General features: G+C 41.8%; 1 protein-coding gene across 1 annotated transcript; it reads left to right on the top strand.

The window, feature by feature from the left end:
- The first annotated feature begins 1,493 nt into the window (after window positions 1-1,493).
- On the top strand, window positions 1,494-26,276 carry atxn7l2a (ataxin 7-like 2a). The gene is made up of 10 exons (XM_037100255.1): window positions 1,494-1,650; window positions 2,683-2,751; window positions 5,041-5,380; window positions 6,137-6,393; window positions 9,792-9,874; window positions 18,314-18,525; window positions 18,906-19,086; window positions 20,677-20,798; window positions 23,596-24,571; window positions 25,903-26,276. Exons 1-10 carry the CDS (start codon window positions 1,521-1,523, stop codon window positions 25,918-25,920), a joined length of 2,388 nt encoding a protein of 795 aa, XP_036956150.1. The 5' UTR covers window positions 1,494-1,520; the 3' UTR covers window positions 25,921-26,276.
- Window positions 26,277-26,398: the final 122 nt, after the last annotated feature.

The raw sequence follows: 26,398 nt of genomic DNA, 5'->3' as shown, positions 1-26,398 counted from the left end.
CTTACCTTGGAATCACATTAGAGAGGCCTGACTTTTGGAATTGCTTTTTCAGCAATTAAAAGATAAGTTGTTGGATAGTATGCCACCAATATTTAAGTACAACTCCCTTCACATCTCCAACAAGATTGAACATGTATTCATTCCCACTTACTGTATACAACAGTTTTTTTTTCCTATTCGGTCAATGTATTAGTATGAGTTGGTTGATTCCATTTCAATATAAATTATAAGCATAAATATGCTTCAGTCACCAGTAGACATCATCAGTGGTCTATATACCCAAGCTTTGGCATTACTGATCTTTGAACTTGACCACAGGGACGTAAAGCTGTTCCTGCTGTATGTGATGGATGTAGTTCTGCTGCCTGTGCGACGATTGAGAAGACACAATGGGCAAATTTGATCACATTGTTGGTTGCATTTCTCTGCTATTTAGTTCAAACTCAGGGATCACTTGGAACGATGAATAAATATTCATAAATCCATAAATATTTTATCCAAGCTGATATCATATAATCCAACTCAAAATCCAACATTGTTCATCAGCATGTTTAAGAAACACATTTTCTTCAAATCATTGGGACATTTTGTTCCCACTGACAGGGGTACATGTTTTTCCTGAGTTTGATGATGATATGATTTAAGCTGTTTGATGACAATGCAAGACAACGGAGGCATACACGGTGTACCTATGATGTATAGTTACATCGCATCTTCATGGCAAATCATGTATGTGTCACAGCACATTTCTGACTAGTTATGGGAGTCTTAACCACTTAGAGGGATTAGGGAAGAGCAAGGTGTGTTCACGTGTCAGGACCTGTGACTTCAGATCGCCATTTAAGAAAATGCTCTTCCTGCTTCCCTCTTCCATTTAATAGTATGTATTTTTGTAGCAGAACATTGCTTTGAAAAAACTATGCAGCGTTGAGGATTGTGAGTCCTTAATTTACTCAGATCTAGAGACACAATTCTAGTGGAGCCTCACCACAAAATAGCGGACAATGTAGATCAGTGTTTCCAAATTAATTAGATTTCACTCAATAATCGGTTAGTTTAAAAGTTGACAACTAATCAATTAATCAGTTATTCTTTGTGACTCTAGCCTCAGCAAAAATGATGAGTGCTGAACCAGCAGAGGAAAGTGAGCTGCTTTAGTGAGGCCTTACAGGCCTCTGAAAGTTACATATGTGAGCCAACTGATTTCTTACACATAAATAAAGTTATGTTCAATCAAATAATATTTAAAATATCAAAACTCTCAGCAAACCTGGGGCCATGTAGGATTCCAGGACAAAAATGCTGGTTGTATTTCACAACCTTGTGCTTTAACACTCCGAGGCCATTGCTACTTATGTTCTAAGTGGTTAGAAAAGAAAAATTGAATTATTTAGAGGCTTTCTTTTCTGGTCCTCTGTCTGTCTGTCTGTTTGTGTGTGGGTGTCCCAAGAACGCGCACGCAGGAAGTTCCTATCCTGTCGAGAGCGCGAAATATGACGTAAGTGGCTTGCCGCGCAGTGATGATGGCGGTGCGTGAACGCGCAGTAAAAGTAATGGCTGCTCTGGATCGGCGGGTGCCTAGCCTCGATGATTTCGTGGGTCAAAGCTGGACTGCCTGGACCGAGTGGGCCGGTGTGACAGCGGCGGATGGTAAGGAAGCATACTGACGCAAACACTAGCTGCTACGAAGCCATTTAACCAAAGCACCGGGGTTTATTTTCGTGGAAACGGAGGACAGTGCTAACCATGTTACCCAAACAAAGACCCTGCCGGGTCCTAGTGCTGGGTGGGTAACATGTTGCTCTCTCCCAGGTCTCACTGCATATGCTGTCTTCAAGAAAAAATAAGTGATAGTTACTAACAGATAGTCGGTGTAGTGTGTGCTTTACGACTGTGGCCGTGAAACAAGCTGCCAGTGTTTAAGAGACGCGTTTCATATCAGTGTAACGAGTCGGGCTACGGTGGCATCAGAGCGGAAGGAGGCTAATGTGGATGGTTGGGCGAGCAACTTCTTGTCTTGGAAAGCTAGCTAGCCAGCTAGACTAGCGTTGTCGACGAGGCAGTTAGCGGTAGCATGCTAATGCTAGAAGCAGGAGGATTGAGAGTAGACACCGGTGACGGAGGAGGAGTCTGATGCTGTTGCCACCATGTAAATGCTGGCCCAGCTTTCGATATTGCTAACGTTACTCTGTGTCCTTTTCGCTTCATTTTAATGTCCCCCGGTCATTGCCAGTGTCGCCGCCTCCATTTAACTGATGTTAACATTTCTGTATGCGACAGGAAATCCCAATATATGTGACTTAAGCCCAAAAAGTGCTCATGCCCTTCCCAGTTTAGAGTATGTGCGCTCACTCATTGTCTGGCATCCCTCCAACTGCTACTTTGACCATAACAATCAAATAAAGTCCTATTCACCTACATAATACAGTTAGCATCTTATTGTTGTCAACAAACTATGACACACATGACTAGAAAAAATGACCAGCAGCAGCAGTCAGTGGAGAAGCAGTTGACCTGCAAATCAGTCCTTTTATATAACACAGCTTAAGGGCCTGTTTATGTGCAGATTTTGTAGAGTCGGGTCAGGCTTTGTCTTGCTGATGAACCTGATTTACAACTTTGGGGAAACATCTGACCTTCCAAGGGGCTTATTGGACATGCCTCTTATGTGTGATGTTTCAGGGCCTGTTGTGGATGACTGCAGCAAGAATGGCAAAAAGGCTGCAGAGGCCATGTCACTCAGTAAGGAAGGTAAGTTTGTCTGCTATCATTATAATTGAGATATTATAAGAAACATAAATCTGTTTGGGACATTTAAAAACAATAATTTATATTATATAAATGATGAGCATGAAAGTTGGACAGTTTTTTGCTTAGGCACCTTTTGCCACCTAGCCTGTCTGAGGCAGCGGCAGCTGTCTTTGTGCGTATGTGTGTAAGTATGTTCACCTTACTTACAGTCATCTACAATATGTCATGTGGGAATAACAACCAACACAAGATTATGATGATGAAGAATGGGCTGGGTCCACACATTTGCATTGATTGAAGCCCGTAGGTTTTTAATTGAAGCTGTCCGCCCTCCCGCTTCTTCCCACTTAGGTTACATCAACTTAGGGATTTGTTTCAGTTCACGCATAATAGAAATCCATAGAATTACACCATCATATCTCGCTGTCTCATCTATTACCTATACCTGCTTGTTCTGCTCAGGGCGATGGGACTGAAGTCTTAGACGTTAAACTTGTGGTGGTGTAATGTACGTATAAGACGGCCAACTCGCCAGTCAGTGTAGCCTGTAGGTCTTTGGACTTTGGGAATGAAACCACTCAGTGTGTGAACATCCAAACCCCAAGGCCCCATCCCTATATACCTCTCACCCCCTACCACTTAACTGATTTATGCCTATGCTTTGAGTGTTGATTCTGCATAGCTGCACGCTATTGGTCATAGCATAAGTCGTAGCCCACACACCTTCCCAGATGTTCGACTGCATGACACAGTGACATAGACCGCAACGACTGTGATCGGCCTGCTTGGTTGCATCGCATATCTTGCTTCTCCTCGAGTGCTTAATGGCGATGCTAACATCGGGGATTGTTACGAGAGGTTTCCTCACTAAATACACTGCTCCTCTTCCTGTATTGTACTCTTCCTCCAGAGCCGATCTTTGCTGCAAGAGTGTCTCTGGCTAGAGAGTTGATAGCGCTGATGTCTGAAGGCTGCCCCTTCACAACCAGCCTTGTGACAAACATCACCCTGTCAAAACCAAGTTATGTTCTGTGTCCAAGCTTGGTTCATATAAACGGGCTGCAGAAACTGTCCATTACCAGTAATTTGCCTACTGGAGAAAGTACACCGAGCAGTCAGCTGAATCAGTGCTTCCAGCATCACCAGCAATGCAGACACAACAGTGCACATGTATGAATGCTCACAAAGGCATAGGCCATGTCAGTAGGCAATGTGGGAAGGCTACATGCAGCCATAAATCAGCCTTTAGTCCTACCCCTCTGTTTTGCACATTCACACTTCTTGTGTCCTGATTTTTGTTGGAAAAGTGTGGTAAGGGAAATTTTAAGGGCTACATGGCCTACCAAGTGGCAACTAAAAGCCAATCAAAAGCTATCAAGTTAATGTTACATTGTTATTGCTGATTTGTGCAATTTTGTCTGTCTGTATTTCAACGTTGCATTTCCCCCTTTGAGGCATCTAATGGCCAACAGTTTAACTAAACTCCAACAGCAAAGTTGCTGTATTTGGTATCACTTCTCTAATATCAGTGCAGACTAGCAAGGTAGGAGCACAGGGTTGTAATGTTAGCCCATACAGCACTGCTAGTGGCAGGTTCTAAAGCAAGGGTTTTTTTTATTATTCACTTGATAGTGTGAAGTTTTGATCAAATTGCAAGTTGAAGACGACATATTCAAAATGTCTGGTCATCCGTTTACACAAACCCCATCGAGGACTAATGATGTATGAAGGTTTGTCCCATTTAAAAGGGGGAGATTTCAACCACTACCCTGTGTAACACTGTTCTGATGGGCAAGGGGGGTAGGGGTAAGAATTGGAAATGGGATAGAGCCCAAAACTTGATAACAATGCCCCATGGCTAACCACTGCACCACCTAACCCTAACCCTAACCCTGTTATATCAAGAACACGCTATGCATTCAGCATAGAGCTGCATGTCCATCCAGAAACTTGTATAATTACCTAGTAAATTGCTTCTCTTTTTTTCTAATTTAAAACAAGAATATATCACTAGCGTGAATACAGATATTGCCAGCCAGATGTCAGAATTGAAGAAGTTGGGTACAATGTAGGATACCAAATGACATTAACAGCTAAAAACTGATTACATGAGTTTTCTCCCAGTGTTATCAGAATCTGACAGTACTTAACAGTGAGAAAATCTACCCTCTTTCCATCATGCAGCAATCATCTCTGCCTGCCCCAGAAAGTGTCATTGCTATGTTACTTCCATTCGACTCATATGTGTCTCCTATCTCCTGTCCCATCTCCTGTCCCCTCTCCTCCCAGACATGTCCATCTTTGGCCTCTACCCTGGCCATGATGACTTTTACCTGGTGGTGTGCAGCCATTGTGGCCAAGTAGTGAAGCCGCAGGCATTTGAAAAGCACTGCGAGCGGAGACACGGCCCTCTGGCCAAGCTGTATGCCCGACTGCGCTCTCCCACCCCTGCACCACAGCCCCAGCAGAGGCCCCACCACAGCCACTCTCCTTCCCATGGGACCAATGCTGCCTCTGCTTCACCCTGGGAGGGTCGTGGCCAAGGAGTTGGGCAGCTCCGGGCAGCCCCACCTTCACCTTCCACCCCACCCCAGTACAGACACTCCAAGAGCTCCAAGGATGCAGTACGGTAAGAGCTAAGGTTGGGCAGTGTCTGCTGAATTGACATATGACGATGTCTGCAGTGAAATATCGTGAGAGACGATGACAGCGTTGTTTACAGATTTGAGGCATTGTGTCCAGTCAACGTTGTCACAAAGCAGCAGTTGTCTATTAGCTCACCACTGTAGCAGCTGCTGTTTCCCACCGTTGCTCTGATATGAATCTCCAACTGTCTGGTCCTGCAGAGGAAACTATCTCCCATGCCCACCGACATCCAAGTGCCAGGTTTAAAAGCGTCTTGGTCTCCACACCACATGTCCATAACTTAGCTTTATTCAGCCACGTGTTTATAAAACAACATTGGCTGACTAGCCAAGGAAGCTAGACTAAGGAAAAATGTCATGACTGAGAGAAACAGCAGCCTGCAGGAAAAGAAGCAATGCTGCCATACATTTAACAGAGTGTCTAGGGATCGACTAATTGCCCCTAACATAGGGCTTGGCAATTTATAGGGCTAGTATATTGTTATTTTAATGTGAGACACGTCTTATATTATGGTTATTGTTGTTGTGGGAATTCTTCTCCTGTAAAGACAGATTCATGATATCAATTTCTAAACTTCCCAGTCCATCCTTCTTGTTCTAATACTTGCCTTTTGCAACTTAGTCATTACATCCACATTGGTGATGATTATTTAGAAAACCCAGTGAGATTTGTTGTTCAGAAGTGTTGTTCAAAGTTGAGCCAAAAGTTAACATTTTACTTGCCCTCTTTCGTGACCCAGACATTCCCCAGTGGAGAAGTCCTCTCACAGCAGCCACACAGATTCATCATTATTTAAGCAGCCACCACCTCTGGAGCCTCCGATGAGCTCTCCCCCTCCATCACTCAGAGATCCACCCTGGCCGCACGGAGGCACTCCGCCAAGTAGACCATCACCCAGTGACAGGCCCCCCACACAGAGCCAGAGGAAGGACTCCTCGTTGGCCTCTACATTGCCGGGCCATCGGATCCCAAGACCCTATAACAAAGTGGCCTCAAGTGAGTACAAATGGAGAGATTTGGCTAATATAAAAAGAATAAGTGTTTGAAGAATGGATGCTTATCATATAGTTTGTTTTACCCACTGAATAATCAAAGTTCTGTTTCTTACATCCACGTGGAAAGTCTTAAAGACGAAATTATAGCTATTAATTAAAATTGTTTAATATCGAAAGATTATAGGATAATATGTGCAACAGTTGGGGGTTTAAACTCGGACACCAAGAATACTTCACCCTGATTTGCCAGAGGCTGTGTATTATTTTCATATAAACTGTGGCTCTGAAGTAGCTTTTTCATCAAAATCCTAAATCATACCTGGAAGTCTACCAGTTTCAGCAGTTTCAGCCCAGTATTGAACCTCAGATCCAAGGCACAAGGCAAGTTTACCTTGATCATGTGAGTTTGAGGATCACTTAACAAATTGGGCCTCAACTAACTTTGCTAACCAGGTGTTCAGACCGATAAGAGTAATATGGAAACTGCAATGATGGGGCATGTTTTAGAAGTGTAATGATTTGAGTGTTTGATCTGTGAGTTTGAAAGCTTATCGTACGCCAACACACTGCACTGTTTATAATGCTATTAGGCAACTGGGGAAAACCTTCTCTTTCCCCCCAGACTTGATAAAGGCAAGGCAGGCAGCATGGCGGTGCAGTGGTTAGTGCTGTGTCCCACAGCAAGAAGGACCTTGGCTCTAGGGCTGCCCCCAACCAAGGATTTTCTTGCTTGACCAGTGGTCGTCATTTAGAGTGATTAGTTGACTAATCGACACATATACAGGGTTCTCCCCAGATGGTGGAACAATGGTGCTGCGCCGCTATACTGCTAGCTCAGCGCCACTATGCTCATTTTCAATGTTAGCTGCTTTATAGCGGGTGTTTGTGGGCTTCCGCAGTCTTCTGTCCTGGCTGACGGTAATGAGCGCCCATCGTCGGTGTATTTATTTCTGCTTTCAAATGTTTGGGCCGCCATGGGCAGGTAGCTAGGCTACTTACATTTTTAAGGTGGTACATCATGTTCGTCATTGAGGAGTGATAGGCAATTTTTTTCCTGCAAAGTTTGCATGTCACCTTCTTGGGGACATCCTTCTTCTTTTGAAAATGATCCCATATTTTAGATGTCTTTCCCAACATGGTTGGCTATTAATTGTTAACTGTCTAACCGCAATGTCAAGGGGACCTGCCGTGTAAAAAAAACAAAAAAAAAAAACACTGAAAGTGAGTGAGTGTCACGACTGCCTGTATCTGGCCCTTCAAATTAAAAGCCCTCCAGTCTAATTTTGACAAGACACGGCTCCAACTGTTTTTTTTTTTTTCCTGCGACCAATCGACCAATGAAATTTTGGTCAGCTAATGAGTGTTGGTCGACCAGTGCTTGTTCGACTATTTGGGGGCAGCCCTACTTGGATCGACAAGGCAAGGTGGATGATGAAATGACACCATCAATAGTTAAACTTATTTGTTGCATGTTTTTCATTATTATTATGTGCCATGTACATTTTGGAAGCAGTGAGTGCCAAATGCATAATTATTGTAGCTGTGTACATAAAATGGAAGAGAATAGACCTAACCCAAAAGCGCACGCTGAACACACCCAGATTCTGTTAGGTCCCTTCCTCTAAACATATGCATATGCGGCAGAGAACTGCACAGAACAACAACTGTGACAACCTGGTGGCTATTCAGTGTGACACAAGAAGTAAAGAGACATGGACTAGAGTGACAGTATGACATACTGACTCAGTGTCACAGGAAGAGCCAGTAGTCAGAGCTAACAAGCTATGAGCATCTGCTGCCAGACTCTGTGCGTCCATGCTGGAAACAGAGAGAGAGTGTCTGCTGAAGCTTTGACGGTCACTTGAAGCACATTAATGGCCCTTTTGTGAAAAGTTTCAGTGAAGTAGCTGAGCTCCCAGTTTAGGGCCCAGATACACCAGACTGACATCAAAGAACTAGTGGCGACGAAAGCTGACTGTTGGGCCTGCTTACGTTGTCTGTGTCTCAGCCAGAATTCTACAGCTGCTCTGCACCTATGTGAGAGAAGATAAGTCCATTCTACCAGGTAACTGTAGTCTGTACTCGTCATTCAAAAAGGGAAACTGGAAGACTCAGGACTGCAGATACACAAACCATTGTTTTGATAAAGCAGTGCTCTCGCTGATATAATCACCTCTAATCAGGAATATGTCTGACAGGAATTTGGGAAAGGCATAGTGAAGAGGTGGAGGGAAAAAATAGGACACTGCACTAAATGCGTGACTTTATGGATACTACAGTGTTTTCACAGTACTGGACTTTCTAACTTCAATACCAACCTAGAAAAATATAAAGATCTAACTCCATGTTTGATACCAGAGGGAAAAATTGACACAACATCAAGACCCGTTTTTTTCTTAAAGGAGAAATAGAACAAAGCGTGTGTACTGTGTATTAAGCACTTACGGTAATATGCTTTGCAAGAAGTGATAGATGAGGTGGGCCTATTTGGACATTTGCTGTAGAAAATTACTATTGAAACACTTCCCAGATATTCAGTATTGATATTGCCAACATTTGACTACATAACTGCAGTGACAGGTTAAAGGGGCTTTTGACATTCTTTGTGCGTTTGTTCTTCCTGTGCTGGTTCCCTTGACTGAAAAGCCAGTTAATGATGGAGTGATTTCTCTCACCAATGGGTTCCATCACTGATTCTACATGTTCAAGCAGCCAAAAAATTGCAGACAAGGCTGGACTCATTACGACAGTCTGGGACACACCAACATCTGGGGCCAGAGATGCTTGCTAGCGGCCCCGACAGGGTCCACAGAGCGAGGCGTAGCGATGCTGGTATGCGTCTGTAGGAATGTATCAATATTCAGCCATAACCCTGTTGTCTATCATGGGATCCTCAACGGAAAGAATATTATTAATTAAATATTATTCAATATTATAACTTCAGTTCAATATCTTAAAAAATATTTTTATTTGATACGAAGTTCAGTACCACCAGGAAGAATTGACAAAGCACTGGCGACATAATATTTTGTGTGTGTGCGGTCAACCTGCCGTCAGAAAGAGGAGAGAGCTATGAAGTATAGCTGGCACGTGTGTATTGATACGGTTGAAAATAAGGACTGAAACTGTTAGACACAATCAGAATCTGTGTATCAGTATGTTGATATTTTTGACAACAGTAGCATAGACATGTGTCCAAGTGATCAAAAACAGGAGTTGCAGGAATTCCAGCTTGCAGAACACATTCTGGTGAAAATGCATACAATGTTTGAATGTCTGTTATAACAAGATGAGTTGGCATTATTGACAGCACTATGTGGGAGTATTGAGATAGTGATATGTTTTGATTTTCCATGCCTGTGTGATGATTAAGCTGAGATGCTGTTTGTGTGTCCTCAGAGAGGGAGTGTGACTTGGACAAACACTGCGGTGTCCTCGACCCTGACAGGAAGAAGGTCTGCACTCGCCTCCTGACATGCAATGTAAGCTCCAAACACACTCATCCTTCTCAGGACTTAAGTTTTATTTCTTGTTTAATTTGTCTCTATTTTCTCTGTGTTATTCAGTGAAAGGTTGAGAGGCTAAATTTCAGAATCTGGTCCTGTCACTTTTGCATTTCACCCAATTGATATACATCAGGAAAGTAGGTTATGAGTTTTGTGGCCTTAACATTCAGCCCATGTTAAATATTATTTAGTGATAAGGTGCCTATTGTTATTATTTTTATCAAATAGTTGACAGTAAAAAGAAATAATATATATTTGGTAGAGTGGATAGTTGGACACATAGATGGACGCACTGAACAACAAATTGACACCCATAAATTTTTTTTAAAATGCATACAATGCTGATCTACATGGCCAACTACAACACACATGAAAAGGCAAGTAAGACAGACAGCAGTGTCTGATAGGGATTTCCCCATCAGGTTTTTTTTTTTTTTTTAAATAATATTTAGTAAATGCCGATTCCTATCTTGATGCAATACTTGGCCTTAACTAATATTTTCCTAGATAATACAGCTGTATTAAAGAACCTGCATCCAAGCTGTTCCTTAATAGTTTTTTTAATTTTGTTGAAACAAAGTTTATACTTTCATATGGCTCTTTCTTATTCTGCATATGCTATTGCAACATTGGCCTACCACCTTTCTTGCATTAGCGAGTGAGTCTGTGATGCTGCGCTGTGACAGCAGACCCTTGAGTACAGCCAGCTGACGTGTGTGTGAGACACAGCCCATGCTTGGTACCTTCATATCATCCATTGCTTTGTTCGATGTGGACGCGTTGCTTGTCTATTTCACACGCGTTCAGCATCTCCTCAATTTCCTGTTTTAGATTCTCTGATGTATTAGAACCCACAAAACTTGTGAGCCCGTAGTACTGTGAGTTGTAACTCGAAATTGGAATCAATATCATGTAATGCCAAGATAGTTGGGCATACCGGGGATTCAAAAATTCCAGGTGACGGAGCCCTGATCCTCTTCCTCAGAGATGGACTCGTTATCCAGAGCGATTAATTCAATAACCATCTCTGTAATATTTTTGGCCATGTCGCTGTCTCGAGGATATTTTGTCTTTCCTTTTGAATGTATCTGCAAGTGTTTGTTGCTTAGGTGTCTTTGCTTGTATTGCTTGAGTAAACTTCCTCGTGTTTTTTATTTATGTGCCAAATTTGTAGCATTAAATGCAGCCCTTTTGGTCCATGTTCAAATTGAACAATCCCAGTCAGTGAAACAATGCCCATATTGGCCTTGATCCCAATCATGCAGATTGGCTGGGGACATCCTTAGTGTTGGAATGTTTTGGTGTCATTTTTGAAAAAGTTGCCATGCTAATATTTTAACCATTTTTAGGTGTGCCTCAATGGGAATATTGTCATATTTCTTCCAGGGATGCGCATTGATTTTTCTTTCAATGTAGATTAATAATGTATTCTACATTTCAACATTGATTTAAAGGTTGCAATGTACGTTATTATATTACCTCATTTGAAAAAGATAAGAGTGGTAACATTGTGAGATCAGAGTAGATTCTTTTCAATGACTGAAGCTGCTATATCTACTCCTTGTTACTGATCAGCACTGACTAATACTGAGTGGTGAAAATGGCTCTCAGCACAGGAAGAGTCCTTATGTGGTGGCTGGTGTGTGAAGGAGGAAGTGAGTGTGAGAGGCCGCATCCAGCTGAGCAGAGAAAGGTTGACCTGATTAACAGGAAATGACAGGAGTGACGGGAAAGACGCGCAGGAATACAGACTGCATCTTATACCTGCTCTGTAGGTGCACAAACGCTCAGTAGGCTGTATTTTCTACTCAGCCTGCTAATAGGAAGGAACCACAGTAATGCCATGCGATAAAGCCTCTTGAACAAACTCCTATATACATACATTCCTGATCAAAATTTTCAGACCAGTCGAAAAAATTGCAAGAATTTACATTTTGCACTGTTGGATCTTAAAAAGGTTCCAAGTAGAGTTTCAAAATGCAAAAAGAGGAAAGGGGAGTCGCACAAAAAAAACTGAGTAAGCAACTGGTTGAAAATAAAAATTAAACTGAAATAGGCTGTTCATCAGCTGATCAAAAAAACCCAGAAACCCCCCTAAAATAGAAACAAAAGTTTCAAAAAAGGACTCAGTAATAAGTAGCTCCACCGTTCTTGTTGGTCACTTTACAAATTTGTTTCGGCATGCTTTTCCAGGAGGCTAGTGGGAACGTTGCTCCAAGTCGTGAAGATGGCTTCACGGAGAGCACCCACTGTCTGGAACTGATGTCCATTTTTGTAAACCTCCCTTGCCATCCATCCCCAAATGTTGACATTGTTCTCAGTTGGATTTAGATCAGGGGAACTCGCAGGATGGTCCAAAAGAGTGACATTATTCCTCTGGAAGAAGTCCTTTGTCAGGTGGGCATTGTGTACTACAGTGTTGTCCTGTTGAAAAACCCAGTTATTACCACACAGACGAGGGCCCTCAGTCATGAGGGATGCCCTCTGCAACATCTCCACATAGCCAGCTGCCGTTTGACGTACCTGCACAACCTGAAGTTCCATTGACGGAAAAAGCACCCCAGATCATGATGGCGCCCCCTCCACTGTGCCACGTAGAAAACATCCCAAATGGGATCTGCTTGTCATGCCAGTAATGTTGGAAGCCATCAGGACCATCAAGGTTACAATTTTTCTCATCAGAGAATAAAACTTTCTTCCACCTTTCAATGCCCGATGTTTGGTGCTCTCTCACAAAGTCCAATTTTGTGGTATTGAAGGAGACGAGGCCTTTGAAGACGTTTTTTGTTCTCAAAGCCCCTCTCTTGCAGATGCTGTCTGATGGTTATTGGGCTGCAGTCGGCACCAGTAACAGCCTTAATTTGGGATGAGGATTGTCCCGTGTCTTGAAGGACAGCAGGTCGGATCCTACTTTTTTTTTCTTTTTTTTTCAGCCTTTATGGCTCTATTGACAGATCAGATGAAGATTTGACAGGAAACAGGATGAGAGCCAGGCCAGTAGTCAAACCTGGGTCTGCTGCAGCGAGGACTAAGCCTCTGTACATGGGACATCCGCTCTACCCACTGAGCTAAATGGCTTCCCTATTATTTTCACTCTTAAAGAATACAATTGAAATTAAAGCTGCAAGCAGCGATGAATGGGCCCTCGCAGTCCACGCGCATCGGGGCATGCTGCTGTCGTCGGGGCTTGTTCATGCAACGCCTTCTATTGAGGAAGTCGTTCCATTTATAATTTGGTGGCTTGCTCCCTTCGGGATGAAATAATGTATGTATGTTAAGGCAGTGAAGCTGAATAGTAAGAGGGCTGAAACCGCTTAAAAAAGGTGAACATTTTGAAAGCTGACCAGTTTGAAAGCTGAACATAAAGCGGAATGTATAAATACGCTAAAATGGCAGAAAAATGAATATTTGAAAAAGCTGAAAAGGCAGAAAAGCTGGAAAGTAAGAGGGCTGAAAGAGCTTAAGAGGTTGAACAGTTTCTCTGGCTGCACATATGCTGGAGCAGTAACACAGCCAAAGTTGACATGGTCCCCATAAGAATGAATGGGAAAACACCTCCCAAACTCCTGCCATTTTAGAAAAAAATGTAATTGTTATCGCCAAAATATTTATATATTGAGTCACAGGAGACATGCTGAACTCTGTGATGTGTTTTTTATTTCTGCGCAGTGAAAAATGAGGACGCAAGAGCGAGAGACAAAATGGGTACCGTCTGCTCTCCTCCAGAAATGTAGGCTCAAAATTAACATTGCAGCTTATGGGGTTGCTGGAGTGCTTGTCGCTCCAGGGCTTCTACAGCCAAAACTGTAAGGTCTACATCTGAAATAAGACCATCAGCTAAAAGCCAACATGATTTCCTACATTTCTATGTATATGTCTATGTGAAGTAAAAGATGTGGGATCAAAATCAAGCTGAAGATAAAAAAAATTTTCTCCAGTTTCTAGCTGCTCTCCATTCTAGCGATGATGTCATGCACTCTAGCTCACACAATACACACCCATTATGAAATCACAAGACAAGCTAAAAATCCTTAAAACTAAAACTCTGTACACGATTTTAAAAAGCTGAATACATGCACAGTAATTCAAGATCTTATGAACTAAAAGTTGGAATGGTGTCTCTCAAAGTATGAGGGACAATGAGAGGTTAAAAGTCAATGAGTTATGAAGAGGATTTGAAGATTTCCCTATTTAATTCCATTGACAGTAATTAGACTGCCACCAGAGCTATTACACCTATTGGCCGATTTGCACCAAATTTTGCACAAAGCCTCAGCGGGCAATGGAACATAATTGGCAAAAGTGTTGTGGTAATGGGACTGTATTTGGTGAAGATACGAAAGACTGTCTGTTTTGAACACAATGTGCAAGATTTTTTTTTTGTTCTGTCAAAATTCTTTTGATAACTTTTTGTCAGGAGGGTCCACAGATGCTTCATGCAAAGTTTGGTGCCAATTGGTCAAATTGCCTAGGAGGAGTTTGAAAAAGTACGTTTTTCATGTGTCACGATTTTGTGAATGGGCCTGACCTACACCACACAATTCAGCTCAACTCAGGGAACACGAAGATATAAGGTTCAACAATGTGTTGGGATTTATGGACCAAAAATGCTTTTGCATTGAAAATAGCGCCACTTGTTGGTCATTTTTTGGTGTGCGTGTTACAGGGGCTATTCTATAGCAACCATATGAATTTCATTTCTATAAGTGTAATGGTGTGGGCACAGTGCCAAATATTACATTAGACTACCACCAGAGTGCCACCTAGTGGCAGATGGGTAAATCCTTCATCAGCTGTCCTCAGGAGGGCACTGACAATAATTGTACCAAGTTTTGTGTTAATTCACTGAACCGATGTGGAGATATAAAATACAGTGTCTCCAGTCAAAATTGGCTGTTGAAGGCTGATTACAATATTTATCCAAATATTTCAAGTAAGGTGCTGTTAATTATTCAATATAGAGCACCACCGTGTGGTTATCGCCTAAAATTCTGCACAAAACCTCACCGGCTCATGGGGAAGTAGGAACCTGAGTTTCATGTCATTCATACACACCAATGTGGAGATATGCATCACTTCCTGTTTGGAGCCCAATCTGCAGGAAGTTGTCATTTAATAACGTATGTATTCTTTGGACTATCGAAATTCTTTTAATAACTTTTGTCAGGAGGGTCCACAGATGCTGTGTGCCAAGTTTTATGCAAATCGGTGAAATCGCCTGGGAGGAGTTTGAAAAAGTAGGTTTTCGACATTTAGCGGGGAAAAAAATGGTATATATGGTAAAATGGCCTATACCACGAAATTCATCAGAGCTCAGTGAACTCGTTGATATAAGGTTTTTGAATGTGGCACAAGTATATGGGAGTTATGAGCTAAAATGCACTTTCCTTGGTTATAGCGCCACCTAGTGGTGGAAATTCAGGACAACAATAGATTATAATTTTTCGCCAGGTGTGACTTTTATCCCAAGTTTAGTGAGTTTTGGGGTATGTTCAGGCAGTGAAAAATGCAATCACTTTGGACAAAAGAAAATAACAAATAATATACAATCATTACACAAACGATAGGGACCTTGCAGGTTCCCTGCTCGGGCCCTAATGAAAATCAGTCCTTCTAGAAAAATGTGGAGTTTTTTTGTTGCAAACAAAAATCCTTGATTATGCTGCAAGTTGTCTTTAAAAATGCAATGGAATATGCGGGATATTTATGCAATGAAATATATGAATATTTAAGTTCTCATCTTGTTTTATTTCAGACCTTAAACACATGGCTCAAACTTACAAAACATTGAGTCAAACCAGTTATGTAGCTTTACAAAAGGAATATGCTACAACTCCTGTAAAAATGAATAAATAAAATATAAAAAAATGAAATGTGTGCTTCCTGTTTTACAGAGGTAGCTATACAAAACGGACATCTTTTGTTAAAATCTCTTACTGCAATATAAATTTACATACTATTAATATACTTACAACTGTAAGGTTTCTGAAACTAGTATGATTTGTTTTTTTGGTCGGCAAATGAGACAGATTTGCAGGTTTCATCATGGCTTCAGCTTTTTGATGATGTTCATGTCACGTAATTACATCACTTCAAAATTTTCCCATGGCAACAGGGGAAAATGGCTGCTCTTTTGTGAAGTAAACACAACATTTTTCAACTTTCTGCTAAGATATATGTGACTTTTGCAATGAAAATGTGGGGATTATGAACTCATGCAAGCCCTGCATATTTTGCGCGGAAATCTGCAGTTATTGCGGCGTATTTGGAAAAATGTGGCCCCCTTATAAATATGCGGACTTTGGCTGATTATGCATTGAATTATGCGATCGCATAATCACGTTTTTCTGGAGGGACTGAATAATAATCATTTGAAAAACAATAGGGTCCTCGCAGGCCGAGACCCGCTCGGGGTTGTATGGCACCAGGTTGTAAAACTGACAGCACATTATACAGAAATGTCAGACATTTAAAATGAATGGATCTTTTCCAGTACTATGAGCAAAGTTTCAGCATATGTCCTTAAAGTTTTGAGCTGTGGGAGAATCTGGCTCAACTTGGCATCATCAAGGGTTTTTTGTTCAAACTGCTTTCACTATTTAGTAAGATTTTTTTAAGGTCAAGATCAACTTCTAAGTCCTCAATCTTCCAACTTGTGTGCCCCTTTGATAGTGGAATTAAATCATTCAGTGCGTTTACATGACACTTAAGAAAACCGAATTACTAGGTTAGTCCGACTATGATCGGATCTTTAAGATGCACATATACATCTTAGTCTGACTAAAATGGGACCAGATTGGACTTCTCATAGTCGAATTGAAGCACCCAGATTATTTGATTGATAATCGCATTACTCCTGCATGTATACGTTCCAGCGGATCGGATCGGATTTTGCGTTCTGTGCAGGTTCGAGATTTTTCCCCGGGGCCGTGAGCCGGAAGTAGATGGGCGGCAGCGGCGTCTTTTCTCCAAAATCATCGCAAGAGAGAGGGCCATTGTGCATCTAGTTTGTGTAATTATCATGTACACCATACACGAAATGTACAAAGATGTAGCTTCTCCTCGCTATTCGTATGCCATCTTTCTCGAATGCCGAGGCAGCTGGTGACGTAAAGATGTCAGCCGGAGGTGTTTCTGTTACCACTAGTTGAAATGGGTACAGCGCCACCTAGCGTACCAGGGTATGACATACTCCGGCCCAATAATTCGATTTTCTCACCGGCATGTATACTCGGATAATTGCAGTTGTCTGAGTGGCATAGTCGAACTATGCCTGTAATCCAACTAAGCTGTGCATGTAAACGCACTGATAGATGGGTCCCAGTTGCTTACTACCTAATGAAATCAGGTCATTTTCTTATGTATCCCATCACAGTTACTCTTTTTCTTACCTATAGAGAACTTTGCCCATTTTAATCAGATTTTTGTCATTATAATGTGGGTTGTATATGCAGATGAACAATGAACCTCTGTCCATCTTGCCTGCACCCAGAGCCCCCCATTCATTTGCCAGTCCTATGGATGTTGTTGTGCTTCACCATTTTTGCTTTTATAAGTCCAGTTGGGCGCAGTGCATTGTAGTTGTTCTGGCTTTTCTACATTTGAGTAATCTTTCTTGCATCTTTCTCCTACATATGCAGATAGTGATAGATAGTGAAAGACCATCTTTCCCGCAATGAAATTATTCATTGAAGATGCTGTCAGCCAATTAGAGGTTGCTGCACTATTGTTCACAATGTAAACATGGTGATAGTAATAAATAAAGAGAGGTCAGCTGCTGCTCACTTGAATGTGCATTTGGTGCTGCTTTGAGTTGATGATATTCAAAACATTTTCAGCTTGCCATCATCATGGCAACCACAAGAAAACTACCCTGAAGAAATCGATGAAAGAGGAAATTTTAATGGTATCAAAGTTCCCTGAATTCTAAACCGCCTTACCAGAAGACAAACAAATCAAAGAAGGTAAACTGTTTTGAGGAACAATTTTGAGGAACAATTTTGATCATCTCGTTTAGGTGGTAAATGATAATTATATTAACTGTGTCATTGATATCCCTTTCCTTTATTTTAACCTATAATCTACTGTATCTGGTAAAGTGGTGAGATTAGAGTAGTTATGGTGCAGGTTGTTTGGAACACCAGCATTGGCGGTGAAGGAGCTGCACCCTGCTGTAGTCCGTTCGAAGTGCCAAATAGGGGATATAATTTGGTGGCTGTCACAGCAATGTTGTCAGAAAATACATTTACACCTTAGGTTAAGCTTGGTGGAATACAGCTTTACAAACCCACCTTCTTTGATGCCAGTCAGTCCACATCCATGTGACGCTCACCAGGTACAAGTTTTAGCCATTTACTTGAAATTAAGTCAAATCAAATACTGACCAACTCCTGTATACTGTGTTGTGATGCTTAGATCCACTCAATCCACCAGCGAAGGAAGGTGGTGGGCCGCAGCAAAAACTTTGACCAGCTGGTGGCAGAACTCAAGACAAAGGTGCGGGAGAAAGGCGCCCAATCCCTGGAGGGAGGCTCCTCCACTGGACGCTCCCCCAGCCCAGAGGCCCCCAGGGAGCAGGCTGGGGCTCCACACTGCAGGAGACCTCTGGCCAGCCTCCCTGCTTTCAGGTTAGTGAGCTTTACTAAAAGTAGCGAGTGATGCATACGCAAATTCGCATGTTGTCTTCTAGGGTTCTTTAAGATTAAAAAAAGATTTTACAAGGCCACCAAGTGATTTGCTGTGTTTGAAAACTGAGGAGAACATTCAAACATTCATTCAGCCACACTACTGACAACTCACACACACTAATGATAGCTGATTATTTTATCCATCCTAGTTAATCAAAGAATTTGGCTTACGGCAGAGATGTGTGGTCAGTTACTGAAAAAGGGAAATGTTTTTTAACCAGCTTACTTGTTCTACTAACATCTGTGTGTTGTGAGTGTTCAACCCACACTTAGTGACATGTACGTATATTTTAAACAATTTAAATTTGCTTGTGTTACAGTCGGTCTACGACTGCGTCAGAGAGCTCCCAGGAGGAAGAGAAGCAGCGGCAGGATGAGGGAAGTCACCGAGCTCCCTCACCGCTCATCCATGGGCGAATCTCCAGTGATGAAAGTGAGGCAGAAGGACCAGAAGACACTGTTGAGTTCTCATCTTCTGCTGCACATCCTAAACCACTAGCGGTGAGCAGTTTGGTATTAACAGTTTTAAAAGATTCTTTTGAGTTTTTAAGCTTTTTTTTTAATCTCCTTTTTTTTAGGTGACAAAGTCTTAATCAAACTCAAAGACATGCCCCTGGCATGAACTGAGTTGCTTTATGTGTTGGAAAATAATTGCTTTTCCCAAGTAACAGGACATACCATCGGTGGAATGCGATTATCACATTGAACTGGTGTCTGTCTCCCTGATGTGCAAAAAATACCTTTTTAAATGTTCTTCCGTAGGCATATTTTATTATGATCACATTTCCAAGACATCTTTTTGAAATGTGATATCATCCATTTAAAACAACACTACTACTAAACACACTACTGCTAAATTCCCTAAATGTGATACAAAGCATACTAGATCCACTGCCATGGTTTTTTTTGTCAAATGTTTTTCCAGATTTCTTTTGTCCAAACCACTTTGGTTTGGTGTCATCAGACTGCAGCAATTTTGTTTCCAAGCGCCGTGAGTGTCATTTTGGGCAATGAAGGCATTGTCTCTTTTGAAGAGATCACAGGTGGCAACTTTCCCTTCTCAGAACTGATCATGGAGAATTTGTGCACACAATGCTGCTCAGTGGATCAATGCACTGCTATGCTGGGGTCAGCTTAAACTTCCTGTTTGTCTTTCAAGTAAAAAGGTTGAGTTAGCTTCCTATACCTAGCTGCTACTGTCAGCTCTATGGGAGATTTATCTTGATCTTGCGGGTCTTGTCTTAATTTCAGTACTTCGTCATTGCTCTATCATATGGAGGTTGAGGATAGTGGACAATGAACTGGTAACAGGTTGATCGGCCATTGGTTTTTATTTGTTACATAATATCTTTTATTTAAATATTTCTTTTCAGATGGAGGAAAATGGTGTCAAAGAATTTTGGCTTTATGTTTACCCTGAACTAGGCCTAAATTTACCTCATGTATTGTTTTATTAGGTGCATAGAAGGAAATGGAGGCTAATGGATTGCAGATCTGTTCCACTGTCATGTTTTTCCCTGCAGTGGTTGTAATGGTGGTGGTGGTGGACACCAATGATAAGTGATGTTGCTAGCTATTTGTGCTGTGTCCCTGACACATTCAAATCCAAAAGGGTAACGTAAACTCACTGTTGTAATGATAATGCAACATTTTGGACAACAACTGTGTTGAAATGATAAAAAAGAAAACCTGCCATCAAAAAGGGGGGAAAAATGCTACCATGCTAAAATTTAAGCTTTTATCATTAATTTCAACAATCACAGCTCCAAACTTGGTACTGCCAAATCAACAGGCCATTGATTAAGATTACTGATGTCGATGATGACAGATGAAGCCCTCAAGGGTACGCATCGTGTTAATACCATAGAAATAAAACACAATTCTTTTGTTTTGAAATTTGTAGACAAGTGTATTGGGATGATGTGATAGGCCTGTACACGGATTTGGAAGAAAAACTACTTTTTTTGTGTAATTTTTGCATGTTTAACTTGTAGTCGGATTTCTGTCTTCTCTCTCTCTCTCTGTCAGTCTGTCATGACTTTCTGTTTGTCATGACTTTCTGTCATTAATGATTTTCTGTCTTTTCTGTAGGTGTGTTCATTTGGCAGCCATGCTTTGGGTCACGGCATCTATACGTTTGACAGGAGACTTCATCACCTGAGGTCGGCTCTCAGCAGCATGCTGGAGCAGCACATCAGTGCCCATCTTTGGAAGTAAGTTCACAGTACTGTTAGTACTGTTCACAGGCCCTTTACACACTGCTCCTCTTTTATGATGCTAATACATAGGATTTTTTGCAAGGAGAAAAAAACCTTTTTTCACTGGGTTTTTATATATTAAAATCTCTATACATTATAAATCATATACATCCCATGTTGGTGACTGAAAATTGGGCTGAATGTTTTCAACGGGTTCAGAGAGTTTCACTGATTTAAAAAAAAAAAGAAGAAGAAGAAAAAAATGGACATTGTTCCAACTATTCTATTAATATGAATATGCTTTTCTGCACTTGTATATCAGTTGAACAAAGCAATTCAAAATGTCACAAGGTTACTATAGGTTTTCACTGGGCAGGAATTGTCTCTGCTTCCTGTCCAGAATATTGATGTGGTTCTAATCTGAAAAAACTGAGCTGTCATGACAGATGGCTGATGTGCCTACACTACAAATGTTCGGCCCCCATACAAATTGGCTGCTACTTTTAATAACATACACTCTAACACCATCCTCATCACTGTTGAAATTTGCCAACCCACAGTGTTGTGGTTGAAATGCTTGGTGGCAAATGATAATTGGTGGAAGGTACCAGATCAAGAGCTCTTGTTCCACCTCCATCCTATTTAGGTTTCTTTGTAAATTCTTCGCACTTGTAAATGGATGAGGGATAGTTGAATCAGATCCTTTGTATTGTTAACACTAACAGATAAACTTGAGTGTAACCCACTGCTTAGTCACAAATGGATGAAGCAGATGGTGTTTTCAGCTGCCCAGAATAGCATTGGAGAAGAGTCTGTGAGATTGGCAGTAAAATGGAGACTGGTTCCATGAATATCAGCTGATATCGATGGCATTTACATGTACACGAGAACATCAGAGCCCCGCAGTAACCTAGTTAATAGCAAATCTGTGACTGTGTGGCTTCTGAGTAATCAGATTGTCCACCTACCCACTTCTATATTCTTCAACAGAGATAGTCATACTGTATCATAATTGTGTTAAGATTATCTTACATATTGAGTGAATGGTGTTGGACATGCATTCATGTTAGTGTTTTTAAATCAAACAAAAGAACAACATGAAAACAATTAAACAAGTCCAAATAGTATTTTTGACTGCCCCTATCTTGGGAAAAATGAAAATTTGATTCCTGAGTATATCAACGTAAATGCAATTGGCAGCATTTGTAGGAGCAATGTAGTTTTCCGTAGCAGGCTGGCTGACAAGTAGCCTCACAAGTGAGTGTTGGCAGAATTACAGCACTACACTTGGTGTTAAACTCAGGAGTTCATGTAGTTGTGCAATTGACATCATATTTTCATCCCTGCAGGTTTGAATGTACAGATGAGTTAGACAGGTTCATCAAAGCTCATATCCACTTTATGGCATTTTGAAAAAAATACTAGTGCTGTCAAATGATTGAAATATTTAATCACATTAATGTCATAGTTAACTCACGATTAATCGCACATTTGTATCTATTCTAAATGTCCCTTGATTTATTTTTGTCCCATTATTTTTTTTTACATTTTGATGCTCTTATTAACATAGAAAATTGGATTGGCTTGCTTTTTGCAAATGTTTTTTTAAATTGTTTTTATTGAAAAACAACATTGGCAAACAGGGTGATACAAAATAAAATTCTAAAGTGCACATGTCAGGTAAACTAGGACTCAGCCTATAGTGCAGTGAAACCAGGGCCTAATACTTTCTTTTTCTCAAGTTTGCTTTGAACATTCACCAGAGGCTCAGCCCAGCCTCTTATATCAGAAAGAATGAACAGTAACGGTTAGATTACCAATAAAACTAGGGTTACTAGTTACTACTACTACTACTAATTTGCTTTGAGTCAGTTACTCAAACAGCTGTCCAGAATTGCTACAGGCCCCTTTTTTTTTGTGAATGAAATAGCTGGGTAAGGTAACGTGTGGGTGATACTCCTGGGCCTCTGTAGCCTCTCCTCTCATAGGGCTATTGGGCCAGGTTTTCTTTAAACAAACAAGCCACTGGGCCAATCATCACCTGTCTGCTGTGTCTGCAGCTGAGCACTGTGGGCCGAGCTGATGCATGTCTCTTCCCCGGGCCAGGAGTGTTATCATAGTTATCAAGCTAAGGCGAAAAAAAAAGAAAGAAAATTAATAAAAAATGGCTGTCTATCAGCTCGCGCGCATGTGTGTGCGCGTGCGTGCAGTGCACCATGATGTTACGCTACTGCGTGTCGCACTCGCCATCCACTGAAAACGTAACGTGCCTACTACTCTTTGGCCGGCTCGTAAGCCCAAACAGCGTGCCTGTCATTTTGCTTCCGGTCTAGCTAGCTCCGGTGTGGTGTTGTAGTTTTTCTAATGTCACTAGTGGTTGCAACAGCGTGTGGAAAAAAAATTACAGTTTGCTAGGCCAAAAAGAATGTTAATCTCGCAATAAAAAAATTGACACAGTTCAAATGGGTTTGCGTTAACGCTGTTAATAATCCGTTTAACTGACAGCACTCAAAAAATACAAAATAAAATTTGCGCATCTGAGACTTTCGCTGCTACAACTCCATCCTTGGGGAAACACTGGTCAGTATCTTGCCCTGACAGTACATGTTGACTGGAGGGACTGGGTCGCAAAAAACCTTTCTTCCAATTGGTGGACAAATTTCACTACCTCCTGAGCCTAATTCATATATCATTAATTATTAAAAGTTAATATATAGTTGAGGTAGCCGACTCTCCGCTAAGGAACCTGCTTAAACTTTGCATCCCTACTTGATCTAATGTCAGTTTATTGATTGGTCTTCTCTGAATCTAGGAAAATACCTCAAGCCACAGACCTTCAGTCTCCTCCTTCAGCCAAGACCATCACTTCCTCGTCTCCCTCCTCCACAGCTGCCACTCCTTCCTCTTCATTACATTCTAAGGTCCGCACAGGAAGTCATATCAGCTCCTCCCTCAAAATTACATCCTCCTCCTCTTCTTCCAGTCGTGGTCCAGGGAGACCACCGACAGCCATACAGTCAGAGAACTCCGAGGGCAGTGGCAGCAGCATTAGTGGTGGCCATCTGGTGTCTCCCACTAAGCCAGTGGCAGTCCGTCAGGTGGCTCCTGGGCGACACAAGAACCCTGTGGGGCGTCCCAGCAAGCAGATGCTGAAGCTGCGGGAGGAGGCTGCTGCCGCTGCTGCCCTCCGCAAACGCAAAGCCCCAACCCAGGAAGGGGAGCACTCAGGCCCCGACAGGAACTGCATCATCCTCCAGGACAGGGGCCGCCCACCTTCTGCTGCCTCTTCTTCCTCCACCTCTTCATTCTCCTCCTCATCTTCCTCTTCTAAACCACCCATTCCCTCGCCTCTCCCACATGGACAGACCAATGGCACTCTTTCACCGAGCAGCAAACCCCGCCCCCAACCCTCCCCTTTAGAGTCCCACTCACCAGCCGCTAAGGCAGTGTGGACCTACAGACGAACACACACTCCTCTGGGCCATTCATCATCCCCAGACCCCTCCTCTGCCACCAACAACTCCCACAGCCGGGGTGGCTTGGGGGACTCAGGACTACATGGGCAGGGCAGTGGGAGGGGCTTTGAGCACCAGGGGCTGGTGAAGAAACGAAAGGGGAGTGGTATGGAGGAACACTCACCCTCCTCCAAACCCTCAGCGCACCGCCTGCCCTCCTCCTCTTCCAGCTCTGCCACCTCCTCCTCTCCCCGCTCTAACTTCTACCCCTGGAAGGACAGTAAAGGCGGGGGGCTGGCTGGGGGCGTGGAGAAGAAACTGGGCACACAGAAGGTGAGTCTGGAGGAGAGAAGAGCAGGACATCGAACAGCACACAGAATAACAGGAAAAACTATATGGTAGTCAAAGTTACAATATGCTGCTTCTCTCTTTGAGTGAATCATTAGTAACCTTGTTCCTAAGTAGTTAAAAATGTCCTGACTTAACACCCTAATTTGTAATCAGTCTTGGAGCTGTCGTTAACATCCTCTGTAAGCCTCTACAGGGCAGGAAGAGGCAGAAGGTGAACACTGCCAGACACTGATGCCGATGGTTTCTTTTCTTACCACATCCTCATGACCTGTGACCTTCCTTCATTTTGTTATGGAAACAACCAGCTATCTGCTCTCATGCCATATGACACAGCTTTATTGTATGCACACCACAACGTTAAATTTAGGCAAACCAGAGTTGTAGGCACGACAAACATTGGTCATGTAGATGTTAGCCTGAAAGTCTAAAGGAATATATCACGGAAAAAGACTCACCTGTACGTGAGTGACGATACACGATAGTGGGTTCACAAGACAGGTCGATAATTGAACACTATTTTTGAGATAACTTCACAAATTGTATTCGATCGAAAGTCACAAAATGCAAAACAATGCCTGTCCATTTTGAAATGCTTTAACTAGTAATCATGCAGTATGCAGTAAAAGACACAAATAATATGTTAAGTAATGTAAAAGGTTTAGCCACAAACTTAACTGCCTTGCATCTCTCCTGTATGATTTCTCACGAGTCACTGTGTTTCGAAGCCAAAAAAGCTTGACTTCCCTGGTGTTAAAATACTTGGAACTTCTGTGTTGAGTGACCCATAGAGTGTGCGCACTAGAGACATCTGCTGATTGAACCAGCTAAACCAATTCAGTTATGCAGCTCTGCTAGACTTTCCAAATTTTATCAAACGATTTGCTCTAGTTATGACATTGAACCAGTCATTTTGCAGGGGTTCTGCTGTTGATGGGTCTTTTTCCTTTATCACAATGCATGATGGTATGTAATGATAAGTTATTGACAATCGGTCATACACTACGTTTCACTACTAAATTGTGGGCTACTTTAAGTGAACTATATAGAGCATAATAAAAAAATGTCACTGTACATCAGGACAGCACTACAAAATGGCGACCTCGTTGTTGCCCACTTTGTGGTGAGTTATTCCGGACACAGCCATCGTCTAAGACTATCTAATTCTTGCTTCTTTTCTCTTCTGATTCTAACTTTTCTGATGCAGTGTATGTCAGTTTGTTTTATTACCACATGTCTAGTTCAGTTATGACTAGAATTTACAAAACAATTGTTAAAATAGAAGTAATGATTTCAGTTTTTCTTTCGTCCCACAGCCAAAACTGCACCATTAAGTGTGCCTGCCTTACAAGCCACTATGAGGGAGCCAGCTCTGCTCAGTCCAAGACTGAGGCAACAGGACTCAAGAGAGTGTGTGTGTGTTTGTGTGTGTGTACCTGCCTTTTGTTTATTGAATGAATGTTCAAGTATGTGTGTGTCAGGTTGTTGTATGTGCAGAGTTAGTGCAGTATGGATGTGTTGGTGTGTGAATTTTTTTTGTCTGGATGAATGTCTGAGGGAGAACTGGGAGTGGGAGGGTGGGCTAAAATTCAGAGTATGGATTTAGAAATACCTCAAGACCATCCGGTTATGCTGCTAAATTAAATATGTTGGTTTATAAAAATGGATTAAAAATGTCCTTTACACTTGGTTTCTGTGACTTATTTTTTGTCTTAGCACTTAACATTGATTTTTCTCTAAATTCATTCTCATTCTCCAAACTTTTTTACACATTAAACAACACAAACTTAAAAGTTGACCACGGGCCAAAAA

Source organism: Acanthopagrus latus, chromosome 6 (genome assembly GCF_904848185.1).
Source record: "Acanthopagrus latus isolate v.2019 chromosome 6, fAcaLat1.1, whole genome shotgun sequence".
In the NCBI taxonomy this organism is placed as follows: Eukaryota; Metazoa; Chordata; class Actinopteri; order Spariformes; family Sparidae; genus Acanthopagrus; species Acanthopagrus latus.
The sequence above is the reverse complement of the archived record's forward strand: the minus strand, read 5'-3'. Positions and strand labels throughout refer to the sequence as shown.